The sequence below is a fragment of the Eutrema salsugineum genome, unplaced genomic scaffold, assembly GCF_000478725.1.
Source record: "Eutrema salsugineum unplaced genomic scaffold, Eutsalg1_0 scaffold_5, whole genome shotgun sequence".
Taxonomy (NCBI): Eukaryota; Viridiplantae; Streptophyta; class Magnoliopsida; order Brassicales; family Brassicaceae; genus Eutrema; species Eutrema salsugineum.
Window position 1 is genome coordinate 10,212,285 of NW_006256612.1, and position 15,884 is coordinate 10,228,168.

General features: G+C 41.3%; 5 protein-coding genes and 1 pseudogene across 10 annotated transcripts; 2 read left to right on the plus strand and 4 right to left on the minus strand.

Moving 5' to 3' along the window:
- Positions 1–148: 148 nt before the first annotated feature.
- Positions 149–4,199, minus strand: LOC18993344 (protein MLN51 homolog). Of its 5 annotated transcripts, none has more exons than XM_006416864.2 (12): positions 4,129–4,199; positions 3,604–4,019; positions 3,423–3,513; positions 3,090–3,271; positions 2,596–3,005; positions 2,338–2,475; positions 1,985–2,087; positions 1,520–1,639; positions 1,242–1,297; positions 887–947; positions 600–743; positions 149–351 (listed from the first exon to the last, which is right to left on the minus strand). In XM_006416864.2, exons 2-11 carry the CDS (start codon positions 3,999–4,001, stop codon positions 716–718), a joined length of 1,587 nt encoding a protein of 528 aa, XP_006416927.1. In that variant the 5' UTR covers positions 4,002–4,019; positions 4,129–4,199; the 3' UTR covers positions 149–351; positions 600–715. The 5 variants fall into 5 exon arrangements, with proteins under 5 accessions (XP_006416927.1, XP_024008432.1, XP_024008433.1 ...); XM_024152664.1 differs by adding an exon at positions 425–513 and having other exon boundaries at positions 2,338–3,005; XM_024152665.1 differs by adding an exon at positions 425–530 and having other exon boundaries at positions 2,338–3,005.
- A 637-nt stretch (positions 4,200–4,836) lies between these two features.
- Positions 4,837–6,316, minus strand: LOC18993345 (annotated as a pseudogene).
- A 415-nt stretch (positions 6,317–6,731) lies between these two features.
- Positions 6,732–8,127, plus strand: LOC18993346 (translation machinery-associated protein 7). The gene is made up of 4 exons (XM_024152719.1): positions 6,732–6,852; positions 6,950–7,005; positions 7,370–7,411; positions 7,852–8,127. The coding sequence occupies exons 1-4, from the start codon at positions 6,837–6,839 to the stop codon at positions 7,930–7,932; spliced, it is 195 nt and encodes a 64-aa protein (XP_024008487.1). The 5' UTR covers positions 6,732–6,836; the 3' UTR covers positions 7,933–8,127.
- A 71-nt stretch (positions 8,128–8,198) lies between these two features.
- On the minus strand, positions 8,199–9,074 carry LOC18993347. Its single transcript, XM_006416867.2, has one exon. It carries the CDS (start codon positions 8,951–8,953, stop codon positions 8,405–8,407), a length of 549 nt encoding a protein of 182 aa, XP_006416930.1. The 5' UTR covers positions 8,954–9,074; the 3' UTR covers positions 8,199–8,404.
- A 296-nt stretch (positions 9,075–9,370) lies between these two features.
- On the minus strand, positions 9,371–14,732 carry LOC18993348. 2 transcript variants are annotated; one of them, XM_006416868.2, is made up of 15 exons: positions 14,242–14,731; positions 13,664–14,057; positions 13,395–13,572; positions 13,150–13,289; positions 12,049–13,075; positions 11,855–11,955; positions 11,633–11,777; positions 11,089–11,157; positions 10,968–11,013; positions 10,607–10,896; positions 10,415–10,494; positions 10,180–10,315; positions 9,881–10,007; positions 9,708–9,790; positions 9,371–9,630 (listed from the first exon to the last, which is right to left on the minus strand). In XM_006416868.2, exons 1-15 carry the CDS (start codon positions 14,348–14,350, stop codon positions 9,493–9,495), a joined length of 3,063 nt encoding a protein of 1,020 aa, XP_006416931.1. In that variant the 5' UTR covers positions 14,351–14,731; the 3' UTR covers positions 9,371–9,492. The 2 variants fall into 2 exon arrangements, with proteins under 2 accessions (XP_006416931.1, XP_024007702.1); XM_024151934.1 differs by lacking the exons at positions 9,371–9,630; positions 9,708–9,790; positions 9,881–10,007; positions 10,180–10,315; positions 10,415–10,494 and having other exon boundaries at positions 10,666–10,896; positions 11,085–11,157; positions 14,242–14,732.
- Positions 14,733–14,749: 17 nt separating this feature from the next.
- On the plus strand, positions 14,750–15,616 carry LOC18993349. Its single transcript, XM_006416869.2, has one exon. It carries the CDS (start codon positions 14,919–14,921, stop codon positions 15,420–15,422), a length of 504 nt encoding a protein of 167 aa, XP_006416932.1. The 5' UTR covers positions 14,750–14,918; the 3' UTR covers positions 15,423–15,616.
- Positions 15,617–15,884: the final 268 nt, after the last annotated feature.

Here is a 15,884-nt window from a genome sequence, read left to right on the forward strand (position 1 = left end):
TCTGCAAACAAAAGGGGCCAGTCTTGTTTCACCAGCAGGTGAGAAACAAAAACCATGCTAAAGTTTCAGAGCAACCCAGATTTATGACATTCGAGAAAATTGCTGTAAAAATTCCTAAAATGTAGCCGACATCCATTTACATGTCACAAGTCTCAACCATTAACCATTTTTAATAAATATATCGTAGCCTGTTTGGAAACTACGTTCTACATCGAACAAACACATTCAACCAAACCAAGATCACATAACGGAAGTCATCAACGTTACATCAGAAACAGAAATAAATTACATACGAAAAATGGAAAGAAGAAACACCAAACATGCTGACCAAGGCTTGGGACGACGACTTTCCTGAAAATAGCGCCAAAAGGTATTACCAATGAAGCGGATGATCGAAAATACGAAACAACACACGCATACATACCCATAGATTTATATGAGCCACCAAACCCTCTCCACTTCATTTCTATTTGCTAGTAGTAGTCTAGTAGTATTGTTCCCTCCCTTATAAAACTGCAGCAACAACCACACTCCAACATCCATTCCCTATTACTCTATTACTATCCCCCGCAATTAGAATACAGTTTTGAATCACTTACCTAAGAAATTCAAGAACAATTGTGGCCTAAAGTGCTCTGTTACGAAGCTTGGAGAAGCACGCAGGCGCTGAGCCAAGGAGTCCCTAACCCCACTTCTTAGTTTCTGACAAATGTATTCACTTGCTAAAGCTCATCTCCGAGTACCTGCATATACACCAGTGACAACTCAAGCACCTATTCTTTTTCATGATCGGATCAAATGCATCATGGTCCCTAATCCTAGATGGTTCCATATCAACAGGTGATCAACTTGAAAGAGTAGGTCCGAGTCTGAAAAAAAAACTCACCTACGAGGGTGCTTGCTTGGGTTGTTGTTCTGCCGTTTTGTAACCCCACCCTCTGTAACCTCTGCATAGAAAGAGAGTAACTTAGGTTAGAGCGAATGATCCCAACAATCAATCGTCATATAAGCAGCTGAATCTCTCTTTCATTGGCAAATTTTGTGATTTCTAACCGAAGAGACAACTTTTGAAAGAAGTGCCGGTTGAATCGATATTCATCATATATTTTTTTTTCTGAACCAGTTATCCTCATAATAAAAGCCAATAAATGAAAATCTATCCCCTAATAAGGGTGTTATTATACCCAAACACCTGATGTGTAACCATTAGAAAAATAAGACAGTGTTGCAAAATGACTGACCAGGCCTCTCCGCGAGTTTCTCCAGGTCATTAAGGTTATTAGTACTATTCTCTTTGCTGCAAAAATGGTAATTTGAGTGAGCAAGCTAAAAATGCATGCTTTCCAAATACAAATATGTATATACAATGTGTGCCAAGCATATGCAGTAGGTATAAAGAAGATAAAAATAAAATGATAATTTACAAATATCAGATGATTTTGGGCTATTTAAAGCTCTACACCATTCACATTGTTTTGGGATTAAAAATATTTAAGGGAAGGCAAATTACTCTCTGTACCTGATCGATCCTGCAGAGGAAGGTAGCTCTGGCTTGTGTGGTTTGTAAGAACCATCAATAGCAGCATATGGTGGACTGTATGAAGCCCCTAGAGCTCCTGGACCAGTCAAAACTGGCATCCTGACATAAACAAATCTCAAGTTATCAACAGCAAGCAGGCGAAAGAACAAAATGAGGAACTAGATATAGATGGAGAACCCAGAGCATTACGATACGAACAGGACAGTATTTAAACAGAATTTGCACATTGTCTAGTTCTTTAATTTACGTCTTCGCGGGTTCAGGATTTCCAACATGCAGACCCAAACAAAGATTATCAAATGGGACAGCATATATAAACATCAAAAACACGGCGAATCAGCGAACAATAAGCACAATTTCTAGTTCTTTAAAATGCTTACATCCGAGAACTCTGAGAACTAGCATTCACAAATTTTCACCGAGAAGGGGAAGGAGTAGCCATACCATGTCATCTCCGGATTTCCAACACCATTTTCAGGCTGGACGTATCCTGGAAAAGCCATTCCAAAAGCTGCAACCCCACCATGCTGACCACCAAATTGCATAACTGCATTTGAATTTAATCAAGAATAAGTAATACAATAATCTAAGTAGTACTCAGATACGGAAACAAATAATCGTAAACAGATCATTCCCAAGTTGGTACAACAGGACTCTGACAATACTGTCGACGGACATCCATCCCAAGTGGCTCAACATCAATAGCTTTCATATGCAAAAACGATGCATTGTTTGATTCAGAAAAGAAACTTTCGACTCGTCCATTGCAAAAAGAAGAGTCATCCAAAAAATCGTACCAGGCAGAAAAGCTGGGAAATTAGAATTGTCCCCAGATTGCAGACTTTCTGCTCGCCCCATCACTTGAGATCCGTTGTACATCAAAGCGCTGCTTTCACTAGGCTGGAGAGTCCCTTTTCCCTTAGCAATCCATGCACCTGTTTCCAACGCAGATTGAGGATACCGATTAATTGATGAGCTAGTTTTCTGGGCAGAGGAAGAAAATGATCTGATAACAGCAGAGTGCTGATCAACACCCTGACCGGAAGCTTTAATACCGTTTTGGCCAGTGCCTTTTGAATCTCCATTAAGTTGCTTTGGTGATGAAAATCTGACACCTTGACGGTGAGATTGGGGGTAAAACTCATTCCCAGCAGCAGGTGCACCTCTACCTTGACTCGTGGACTGAAAAGTCTGGGCAGTATAAACTGGTGAAAAATCAGATCTCGTATTCCTATACTTCTTCCCAGAGGGCGCGACACTTTCATTCGTGTCTAGTCTTTCCATACCAACTTGTATACTCTGAACCAAGTTACTCGAGGACACTGAGGGATAAAATGGAGGAGAAGCAGAACTTAGACTTGAAGCAACTAGATTCTTTTTGGTAAGGGCACTTTCATTCCCAGTTTTAGCAGGTGCAGTTGGTGAACGCCGCGAATGAGAGGTCTTCTCATGAGAATTTCGTAACCTACAAAATTGTGCACAAATACATTATATTAGCGATAAAACCCTTCACTCAACTAAAGAAAACAAACAAACTGTAAGAACTCACTGTTTGCTCTGCGCGGAATGTGCTTGATTGCTTCTGAGTCCTCCCCCTCGTGTGACAGTTTTAGGAACAAAAATTTGCTGTCCACTGGTGGAAGATGCGTTAGAACTGCTCCCTCTAGCGTATCCACGCCCTTGTCCCCTACCTCGACCACGGCCTCTGAATCGGCCTCTAGAAGTCTTCTGCTGAATCCACAGGAGTGCAATCAATCGGTCAACTATATAATTAAGAAAGGAAAAGGACAAAAAAAAAAAGCAAAGACATATGTCGCATATTGTATAACAGATTGAGGGATCTAAAAATAATTTCAAGAAAAACCATAGACAGAAGCTCTACATCATAATGTTTCTCCTGAGTATTCATCTCTTCAAATTTGTCATGTCCCCATTTTCTTTCATCTCCAGATTGCCTTCCACCACGCATTCGCCTACGAAAGCAAATTCAAGGATTACATCAATCGACCTATGAGACCGTGAATCAACAGAAAGGAGAAATTGCGTTTTGAAAAAGAGTGTACCTGCTTCGTCCGGCAGAAATTTCCTGAAATCTGTCATCATGCATATAAAAAGCTCCACCAGTAGGCACTGAAGACGATTGCTTCTCCTTTTCTTCCTCTCCATCAATATGAGCTGCTCCATCTTCTTCTGCTGACTTCATCATATCACTCCTCTTGCCATCATCGACTGCTCCTTCTTCTTCGTCCTCATAACTATCTTCACTCTTGTTTTCGTCATTATCATACTTCACCTGTTCATCTGATTCGTCGGAATCAACCTCAGCTCTCTGGTTTTTAACCTCTTGATCCTCGTATTCGTCATCGTCATCGCTCGCTTCTCTCCTCCTCGTCGCCAAGGATCGCTTCAGCTCCTCGGGATCACTCTCATAGTCGGGCTCTCCTGCGTCAGCTGGCGCCATAAGACTACCTCTAGAAACCTGAAAAAGGAGAGCCGTCTCGTAAATCCAAAACCTAGATGAAGAAATTTCTTCTGAGTAATCGAAAGAATCGCGGGAAAACTATGAACGAAGAAGCTCTCTCACTGACCTTAACCCTATTTTACCTCTGGAGGCGGTCTTCTGCGATTTTGGGCGTTTTTGCAATCAATCGAATGGAGCGGAAGGGTCCTTTTAATTTTTTAAAATATATATCAATTGGACAAGTCTTATCCAAACTAATCGATTTTCCTATTTCACGCATATTAAAACATAACACGACTGTGAAACAAAACCTTCAAACTCGAATTTTGGGAAAGTCAAATTAGGAAAATTAATTTCGATGAATTAATTAAGGTTTTGAGAAAATTTGATTTAATGAGCAAAAGTGATTATTGGAATCGATTTAGAGAATTCAGATTCGGAAAATACGATTTGAGAACAAAAATAGAGATTTAAATTTAACTAGTACATATACGTTCATTATATTTTGCGAGCGAAAACAAAATCAATTAATAGTGTATTCAAACTGAAAAGTACGTTAAGCCTGTGCAAGTTGAGTTTCTGTAGGAGAGGATTTGCCTCAAGTTGGATGAGGAAAGATCAGAGATTTGACAATGGAGCACTTCTAAAATTAGTAACAGAAACCTCTCTAGTTCTGCTACAGTTATGTAATAGAGCTCAAAAAACCAATGTCTTTGTATAAAGTTCTTGATGATATGTGGAAAAAAAAAAAAAAAAGTTCTTGATGATATATAACCAAAGGATGTCTCGTTGAAAAAAAAAAAAAACAGAACTAAAGCAGATTCAATAACTCTCTCTCTCTCTCTCTCTCTCACTCGCGCTCAGATTTATATCTTCTTGACACTGGAGAAAGTTCCTAAATCTGAGAAGTAAGTGCTTTGAGTCCCACTGTCTAATCGAAGAGCATGAGGATTGCACAGCTCTATTCCCTGCACAGGAGTGAAAGCAAGGCTCGATGTCATGAAACCAGAGGAGGTATTAGCACCACCTGAATACTGTCTTTCTTTTAGCTTTTTGGCGACCTTAGCACTAAGTTTCAGTTTACTCGGGACACTAGACACTCGCAGCCTATTGCTCTTAGCATGTCCAAGCATTCCGTATCCTTCCCCTAATCCATCACCTAGTGAGCTCTCTTCGGGTGTTACACCAAATGCAACCCTGTTTGCTTGCTCTCTCATCTTTGTCATTCCATACCTTTCCTTCGTTTTTCTATGGCGGCGACCACCTCTTCTTTTCTTAGGCCCAAAATCTGGAACAGGAAGTGGCTTAGGTTGCCTTGCAGGACAAGGTTCTTGCCACTTGTCAATCTTCTTAAGGATCTCTTCCCTCAAAGCTTTTCCATATGTCCCCAAAGGGTCTCCTCTTGCAGCGTCACTTCTTGCTGCAAGAGTCGATTTTCCAGCCAAGAGCCTGCTAACGCGCACTCGATATCCAGGAGGCGTGCTTTGGAAAATCTCAGTCTGCTCCAGATAACCAACATGGGACTGTGACGTAGCACTAGAGAACCCATCAAGATTCTTCCTCTTGTGGCCAAGAAGTTGAACATGACAGGCTGGTAGTTTAGCAAGTGCTCGTAAACCTCCAGCAGTTCCCATGAGCTTGGCCGCAACAGAGCTCCCGACAATGGCGGAAAGATTTGGTGCGATGCATCCCATCTTGCTTTCAAGAAAGTCAAGGATCTTCTTGCGTGCGGAATCAAGATCAAGAGCACGATCACATGCTTCCATCGTCTTTTGCAGGACATCTTCAGGCAGAGGTTTCCCTTTTGTGGTTGAAGCAGTAAGTAAAATAGGCATAACGGTAGCTTTGTGAAAATCGTTTAGATCAACGAGGGTTATATCGGTCTCGTTCCCAATTCGTTTCACAATACGGGCGTAATCGATTGCGTGATGTACAAACGACTCAAGCTCTGGGAACTTCGATTTGTACTTGAAACGGATAAAGCTGTGGACGGTGACGATCTCATTCTCGATATCAACTGAGAGCTGATTGCAATCCACGATTAGTTTGTATTCAGGATCACCGTTATTGGAGTCCTTCCCGAGAGCCTCTTCCACTTTCTGCATTATGTCAACATATCTCTGAGTTTTCTGTAGCTTAGAAACGCTATCGAGATCATCAGAGTTTAGGGTTTCTTCCAAGTCTGCCATGTCCATGTCCATGTCCATGTCCATGTTAGTATCTTCTTCCTCCTTTCCATCCAATTTTGTTCCTTCATTGTCATTGTCAGATTACTCCTCAAGCTCTGCGAGTAAAAAATCTGCAAGAGTTTCCATATCTTGTAAGTTGTATCCAAGAAGAAGAAACTAAAAGAATATAACAACAAGCTCACGATTAGGAGGAACACACAGACCAAAGAATTAGAGCTCTTATTCGTCTGGTTCTATCTCTTATTCTTCTACTCTGTTAGGTTTTTATAGCTAAAGACACGATACAAAATTTCCTTTTTCTAGTTTGCTTTGCCTTTTTCTTATAGATTCCTCCTCCTGTTATGAATTCTGATGTCGGCCGACTACAACTACTGGGCCAGCCCAATCAATAACCTCCATATCAGTTCTGACTTCGGATTTGGGCCCAAAGACAATTTTTTATTGAGACCCAATAGATTCACAAAACCTCGGGTCATACTCTCTCCAAGCCCATTTCATGGGTTGCGTCGTTATTACGAACTCAATATATAGAACAGCAACCAGGGATTCTATCGAATACAGGTCATTCCGCATTCGTCTGAAACTCTCAGCTCCTTTTTCCCAAAATTCTCAGATCAGCGACGAACCCTAGCTCTACAAACCAGTCATGTCTTCCAAGCAAGGTAAAGAAATTTTAGTTTTCTTGATTTTGGTTCTTTTTTTTTTTTAAGGTATAAAAGACATCGTTTTGCGATCAGCTAATCGTTTTCGTTAAAACAGGAGGAAAGGCGAAACCTTTGAAGCAGCCAAAAGCTGATAAGAAGGAATACGACGAGGTGACTCTACTGAAACTCGATTCTAGATCTTTGTTTTTTTATATAAGTGCGATTCTCTGTAGATTTTGCCTCTAGCTGAGAGAAAGTGAGCATCTTAGATCGTTTTTTATTGGTAGCTTGAGACCTGGTTTTGCTTTCTGGATCTGTTTTTGATAGTGTAATTAAGTTGAATTCTTAAAATTAAAAACTCAGACTCATTTCTCTTGCTCCGCTCTAATAATGTATACACAAGTACGCATTGATTTAAAAGCATACTCTCTCGACTCTTTCAGATGATTTTCTTGCCTACTATTCGTTTCAATAATTTTTGACATTCTTTTTACACTCCCTAATTTCTGGAATTGTTTATCGGGCATTAATGCAGCACGACATGGCTAACATTCAGAAGAAGAAAGAGGAGGAAAAGGTGAGTTCCCACTTCGTTGCTCTGGCTAGTTTTATCTCTTGTTCATATAAATTTTTGTGTTTCGCAAACTGCATCTACTCTATGGTTTGGCTCCTCTTTTCAAGCAAAGATAGAGAGGGCTACTACTTTAGAGAGATGGATTTTCTTAATATTATGCAGTGCTACTTTGTCAGTTTGGTGACTCTACAACAAGATGTGACATTTTATTAACTGTTTAGAAATTCATTACGGATTCTATCTATTAAAACAGAAGACATGGATTTGGACGCTTAGTTTTACAGATACTTTGATGAAAAGTGAACATTTGCCCAGAGTTAGGATGCTTATTTCACTTTGTTTACACACAGTGATCTCTTTGTCTCGCATGAGAAAGACATACAGTGATCGTTTGTTATTGAAAGCCTGACCCATTTTATTTGTGAATGAAAATGGTTAAACAGGCACTTAAAGAACTAAGAGCCAAGGCATCGCAGAAGGGATCCTTTGGAGGCTCTGGACTTAAGAAAAGCGGCAAGAAATGATCTGTTTTATCCATGAAGCCTGTTTGACAGTTCAAATTTATCAATTAAAACAGTTAAATCGTGTGTTTATGTAACTTTAATCATAATTGTAGGAGAGTAACTTTGCGTCTCCTTACATATGTTTGCTTTCGCCACTTTTTCATGAAAAAAATGATAAATGGTTTCTACCCTAATATTTCAACATCTCCGGATTCAGAATTCAGTAGGTTGACTCTCATATTTCTCTTTCTCGGGATCCAGTTTTAGAAAGTGCTATTTGTCATAACTTGAAGAGTAAAATATGCTGCATTGATAACGTGCGTAGACTAAAGATGAGGTAGTAACTGAGGGTGACAGGTAAATTGACCAAAGAGGTAATAGTAAAATATATATGTGCTGCGTAATGGATAACAAACTCTTCCTAAGAAGTGCATACTCTAAACGAAGATACCTTCGCCGTGCCCTGAAAGCAAAGCTGATGGAGAGGGTCGTCTTAGAGCCTGAAGGAGCCTGCTTTTCTTCTGGAACCGTTGTTAATACTGGAAGAGGTGCGTGGATCAGAGAACTCGTAGTACATGTCTGTGAAGAAATTGTCAACAATGTCGAGGTAGACAGGGCTTCTGATGCTTGAATAGCATCGAAGCGCTTCCCGTACATCCAATGCATGGTCCACGTCTCTCAGATCCACCATGTTGAGATCTTTCATCTTTTGAGCCAACAAGTCACCTCTTCTCTTTGCCTCCTCGAATGGCTCTGAAACTTTCTTCTTCTTCTGTTTCTTTTTAAGTTGGTTCTTGTTGGGACTCTCCTCTCTAGTTTCTGCAACGGCCGTGCTCTCACAAGAGATAACGCTGTAGGTTTCTTCGGTTTGAGAATCTTCTGGACAGCGTCGGCGAAGACTGCATGAGAAGGGGCTCAAGAGAGGAGTGTTGTTAGGTAAGTTGTGGTATTTGCCAAAGCAGATAGTGGACTTGATGCTCCCAATGCTCTTCCTTAAGAAACGACCAACTCTCTGAATTGATTTTGTTGTAGGTTTCATCATCTTGGCTTTTGTCTCTCTCCTGCAGTTCCTTGTCCGAGGCAAAAACCATATTTATTTCACTTGGGGAGCTCAAAACGAAACCTAACATTCATTCAGTGGCATGTAGTAGTTGAAGAAAGAAGCTGATATGATACGTCAGAGTCAGACTTTGATGAGTGTCTACTTTTATAGGTAAGAAATCGTCATCACATTGATAACCAGTGTTAAATATGGTCCCCTACTTATCATCATTGCCACCACCACTGTTCATCCAGTTGACTCTGGCTAACACTAACAGAACTAGGCCCATAAAGCCCATTAAAATGGCCAGCTTTCTGTTTTCCTGCTTCTTAGCTTTTTTTTTTTTAAGGAGAGTTTTGGGAGTTGGGACAATTGGCTTTGAAAGCACTAGGCACCAAAAAAAAGTACTACTATGCATTCTTTTTCTGCTTTTCGTATATCATTGATTCAGTGAAATGCAACCGTGCTCTGTTACTGTTTAAAGAAATCTAGAAAACTCCATGTAATATGCAGAGGAGTTACAACCAAAATCTAAAGTATTAATTTGTTGGTGTGAATTGACCGAAGAGGTGTTTTTCGGCGTGTAACTGTTTGAAAGCCTGTTCCATTTCCGGAAATGCCGAGAGTAGCAGCAGCTCCAGCAGGTCAAATGCCAATTGCTTAAGACACACCGATGACTGAAAAAACAACATTTAAAAAATCAAAACCCACTTCCTGAGATTGAAAAATCAAGGCAAATAGCGGAATGTTTTACCTGAAGGAAGAAGTAGAGATCTTCCGCACTTTGTTCATACTCCTTCTGTCCCACAAGACTCACTATGGTCGCTGGGGCTTTTTCTGAGGGTTAATTCAAACATTTATGTTAATTCAACAAAGCTCACATATCACTGATGCAAAAGAAGTATCAGATGACAGGACGCTCATTACCGATCATCAGCTCATGAACAAACTTGGCTCGTCTCTCTGCTTCTTGTTGCTGCTCCTCGTCAGAACTGCTGGATTGTTGCTGTCTTTTTGGATGCTTTGTCATGAATATCCCATCCGGCCATAGTATCTGAGAGGTCATACCAAATATCTCTTTAAAATCTCATCATGGATTGAAAATTATATTATCAGACCAGAGACATCACAGGGATATGTTACGTTAGGCATTCTTTTTCCATTACTCACAGTGACTTTCACCACTACCTCATTTTGCAAAAAGAAGTTCACGTGGAGGGTCTCACCTGTTCTATCCGTTGAATTCCAGAAGCGACTACAGTTCCCTGCCGCAGAAGACGGATTTTCTCAAGTACCCAATCGTCCAATGCATCCCCCATCCCAAGTTGAAGTATCTGTTTGGCAACCCAAAAAGCTTTCCTCCTTGTAATGTGCAAAAATAGATGATCAAAATTACTCCACTTTCTTCACTGAGAACCAAAAAACAAATCTAGTATGCCCCCTGGTTATAAAATTATGTACCTGATCCACCCACCCTCCTGAAGCTGAAAGACAACATCTACCAAGTCTAGCAGGGGTAATGTAAGCTTTGGAGGAACCCACTGAAAAAAACAAGGGTTATAACAAGCATAGGCCTCATGGCTCCCCACAATGCAAAAGACAGAATCATCAGAAAATCGATCGGCTTATGCTAGGTGTGGATCTAAAACATACCTCTGTAGGCAGTCCTGCGGAGGCCACAGCCTCAGCATGTCGAGTACCCACTTTTAGCCCGCCATTCTCTTTGCTATTTCTCACATCTGAATCAGGCGCCTTCATATGATCATTTTCAGGAGCTTTCACTTTTGACTTCAGATCATCCACCTTAGCATTATCTCTCATATGTTGACCCGATCTCCCATTCTCTGAACTCGGATTTTCTCTCGAAGGAAGAGGACCTGGCGTCGCCTCAGTCATATCGGCCATAATTGTAGAAACCGTAGATGTCTTACGGACAGGTTTAACTGAAACAATTTCATAGTGACAATAAATAATAGCAAGCTAATTAAATCCCATTGTGTTGTGAATTACTCACCCGTCAGTGTCTCAATGATTGAGAAAGAACTTGAGAACGCATAAGTCTGCACAGAAGCAACATTTTACACCATTCAAAATTTGTTAGCACAAGTGGTTTGAGTCAGCGGAAGAATACCTACTTGGGAATCCACACTGAGGAAGTCCCAAACTTCAATTGATCCTGAAATTCTTGGTTGTTGCAATAGCTTCTGAGCAAAGTAGAGAAAGGAAATTTCGAAAATTAAGGAAAACTGGGGAATCACTTTCAATGCAAAGCTTTTCATTCAAAGTTAACTGTGGAGAATAAAAGGCATGTGAAAAGCAACTGAGTACAAAGCTTCAAGCATAATAACTATCAGCACTAGTTACGTGACAGATCGAAGTACATAAGTACATAACTTCAGCACATCAAAGTAGGCCAGACTCTATTTCAGACTAAATACAGAGCAGTAGCTTCGGAGAAAATCCATGGTGAAGTTTCATGCATAAGAACATCCAGCATTAGCTTAATAGCTTTTTAGAGATTCAAAAGTAATTACCAAAACACGAAAACACAAACCTAATTCACAGTTAACCTACTCATCAAAACACCTAATCCAGTAGAAAAACAACACAAATCCTTATACAAAGTAACATGTACAAAGCATCAAGAGAGACTAGAAAACAAGAGACATGACGTTTGACCTTGAGATAGTCATCAAGTAGTACACATCGCTCTTGGATAACAGGTATGTCCACGCCTGTTGATAGGAAGTGCTTCGGCGGTAAATGAAGATTGTACTCAGGAAATACTTTAAGCCGCCGGTGAAGTTCCTCAAAATGTCGAAATCTGAAGTTCACATAAATAAAAATTATAAGAAAAAACAAAGCATCATCATCAGATCCGTAACAGTCATATTCTACTACCTTCTTTTGATAGACCAGCTATGATTACTTTCATCTGTGACAGCAATTGAATATACAGAAAACATCTTAGAACTGCTCTTCACAATATTGGCACCCAGAACCTGCAAGAAGAACCTAAATTTATCCATCATACGGAACATCATTGTCTGCAGCTTTATGGAATATCTGAGTGCATAACAGATATTTCAATGTACCTCACATCTCAACTTGGCAAAGGAATCAATCAACAAAGAACTTTTAGGGGCGTTGGGAAGGTCACTTTCCGCCACTGAAATGTATGATGCAGACGACGTTGCAGATATCCCACTGTTTGATCTACCCAAAGAATCATTTTCAGAATCATTGCTATCGTCATCGCCTAAAATGCGTCCAGAATGTCTGGATCTCTTCCTGCTAGACTGATAACGTTCATGCCCTTTACTGGTCTGTTTGAAACGGCGGCCAGAATTTTCAAGTGGATGGTGTATCCGTGAAACACCAGGATTTCTGTTCGTTCGACCATCCCAGACTCGAGTCCCAGGACTGTTTAGACCTGTTACCGTTTCCTCATCCTCAGATGTATAAGAATGACTACTCTTTGTTTGTTCGTCGTCCTCTTCAGCAGAGGAATAACTTGATAAGTGACTGTCTCTATTTACTACCTTTTGCTGACTGGATCCTTTTGCATTCGTAGTATTTTCGTTGAAGATGTTAGGCCTTGCCCCATCATCATTGTTGCACCATTCCTTGCTAGACCATCTCGGGGGCACCCGCTCAACAATTTTCTCACCTTCCTTTTTTTTATAGTTTCTTCCCTTTGCCCACAAACTTTCAAGATTCTCGGGAGCAAGGGTCTCACTTTTCCTTTGTGACATCATGTCTAATACGTCACCCCATCCCTCTCTTCCTCGATGTCCTTGAAGATCTTTACTATCATCCACTATTTTGGAAGTTGAGGGGACGGAGTTCCATGATCGGGAAGATCGAGTGTCCACTGAAAGCAATGGATCTTTAGAGAAATCTGTTGCATGCTGTTTATCTGTAGCATTCTTCCTTTTCTGCTGTTCATTTTTCAACTGCACCAGCTCAACACCTGTGACAGAGGGGTCCAGATCTCTAGAAAAATGATCAGGAGAAACTTTCGAGAGATCTTCCGACTGAGAAGTCTCTTTGGCAGCACTAGATCGGTCATTAGTCTTTATCCTTGATATCACAGCAGCTTCAATCCTTTCGTTTATGAACCTGGTAGAGATTTTGAGGACCATTGAGGTAAAAATACGAGGAACCAAATGTGATCTAAAGAGGCCATAGCTTACCGAGGATTGGCTAAATTCAGGACTGGTCGCATCACACAGCAAGCAAGAAGCTCTCTCACGGTATAATGGAAAAAAGCACAGTGCAGATCCTCGGGCCTGAATGTTAGTAAAATGAGACTGTTCACTATATGCTGCAGAACCTGCAAAATAGAGACCATAATATCACCACCTGATAGCGATAAAGTGGTAAAGCATACAACATAAACTCTACATAACAGCTTGTCGCAACTTAGACTGCAGAAAACCTTATGCTCGGATTCAGGAGAGAATAATGCAGGGTGCAATTTATCTTCAGTGGCCATCACTCGTCTTAGTTCTGAGTCTCGGTCATCAAAACTGAGGCTTCTCCTTTGTTGTCTCTCAATCTTTGCTTGACACTCACGGAAAAGCTCCACACGGCGACATATAATATCAATTAGATCCCTGAATCAATCCGACATTTTAGTTATTTTTTTTTGGATAGGCGATCGTTAGAGAAACTCAACCTGAGCAGAAAACATTAAGAAAAACAGACCTTGTCAATAGATCAATGAGATTTACATTCCTAAACCGCCGTGAAATTTCCCCAAGAACATCGTTAATAACAAACACCAGTTCTTCAGGACCTTGCTTATCCGCTGTTATGCGAGAGTACCAGAGATCCAGTACCCATTCAGAAATGAGGTGACGGGTGAAGTGATCTATCGCGTCTTCAACGACCTGGGAGTTCACTTTGCTTCTCCAGTCAGACCGTGGAGCTGCTTTAGGGAGCTCTGGAAGTTTCTTTAGAGATGGAGCATTCAGTGACGAAGGTTTGTTGTTGTAAGCTGCAGCCTTTCTTTTCATTTCAATATCGAATGAGAAATAACGGAGGAGGATGATCAAGCACGCAGCAGCAGGGAGATTGACCCAAACCGATGAACTTGTCACTGCAGGCGTTTAAGCAAATGTGAATATTCATAAGAGATTGCTGAGGGAAACAACATAGAGTGGAACACATCAGTAGCTAAGTGAAGAATGCCTCCTAAATATAGGAAAGCTCATCAAGTTCTTATAATACAGAATAAACTGAAATTACCCTTGAGCATGATAAAATGAGGACATCAAACTTACACGAGAGGAGGTAGGATAGTCCGACGACGCATATCACCAGGATTACAATCCGCTTCTTGGCTTCCTCTACCAGGTCCCGAACTGTCACCGCCTGCTTCAGGGTGCTCATAGTTGAATCAAACCCTTTTCCCACTCTATTCTCTCGGACGCTCAATCCGTCCTTCAATGAACTCTCTTAGAACCTAAAGTCCCATTTCGTATGTGAGTGCCAAGCCGGATTAGGACCCGATTTTCGAAATAACTCGGGATCGACGAAAGATTAGCTGATTCTCGATCGATGCCTGAAAAAAAGGAAGGAGAAGGGGAGAGAATCGATGTCTGGAAACTTAAAGACGGTCGAGGAATCAATGAAATCGGCGGTAACGGAATCTCTGCCGGTGAAGCTTGTTGATTTGGTACGTATCTCCGGCGAGCGTTTCCCGGGAAGATGGTAAGATCTTTAGTTCTCTCTCTCTTCGTGGTTCGCAATTAATTAATCGTACAATTGGCAACCAAATGTCCCTCCATATGACATCATTAAGTGTCGAACCCTCGGCTAGTTTGTTAATTTGATCCAACCTTTATGTATAGTGACAGATTTGCCCTTATCACCGCCTTTCCCTTCCCCTCGGAAAGATTAAAATTATCCAAATTAGGGCTCACAAATCACAGAAGAGAGCTCCGAATCTCTACACGAAATGGAGGCTGCGAAAGAAAGGGTTGGCTTGCTCGACAAAATCCTCCCGCCGGCATTGGCAGACGCCGGGCTCGAGGATTGTGCTCTGCCGCCGGATTCTATACAGGAAGCATTTCGTAAAGCCGCCGACGCCGTGAAATCGCGCGCGGCCTCGCTTTTCGAAGACGAGGAGGAAGGCGGTTGTGTAGCGGATCCGCGACCAGCATCGAAGGGAACCGAGACGATTCCGAGACCGGGAGCTTCTGACACGGTCATCGTGGGCGGGGGAAATGAAGGGGATGCTGGGCCGTGTCTAGTCGGAAAGGGGAATGAGAAGTTGGCTGGTTCGGAACAGAGCGGAGATGCGTTGGTGGTGGCAGGCGAAGGAGGAGAGGGGAAGAGCTGCGGTGATGGTTTGAAGGACTTAGATGTTGAAGGTATGGAGAGTAGCACTGAGAAGAAGGATCAGAGTGAAGAAGATGAAGAAGAGGAGAAGAAACCGATCTTGGTTGAAGGATATGTCTGAGATTCCTATCACGTTGCTCCCTCGTGTATATATAAAATAAATGCATTTTGACTTTAGCAGCTTGCCCCTTTAAAGTCTGAGCTTTGTCTCCGTAGGCAATGGTGGCAAAGCTTATATGTATCTCCTGTTTGACATTAAACTTGGATGAAATACGAGTTTGGGGAATAAATAGGCGACTCTCTCTTTTGGTTTGATTTTCCTGCTTCTATCCCATGAAAAAAATGATTGTTTTTGCTTTTAGTTTGAAATTTATAGTCTGTTGTTTCCTGTTACTGTTGTTGAGTTTGCACCGTTCCTAGCAGAAAAGCAAAGATGAAGTTAGGATAGGTCTGAATGAATAAACATCTTTCACTGCATCTAACATCCGATGCTTTACTGGTCTTCACATAACATGCCACGCCCACTTACATATCTTCGTGTGGACAGAATTGAGGCCTGCATCACAATATTAATCAGAAAGAC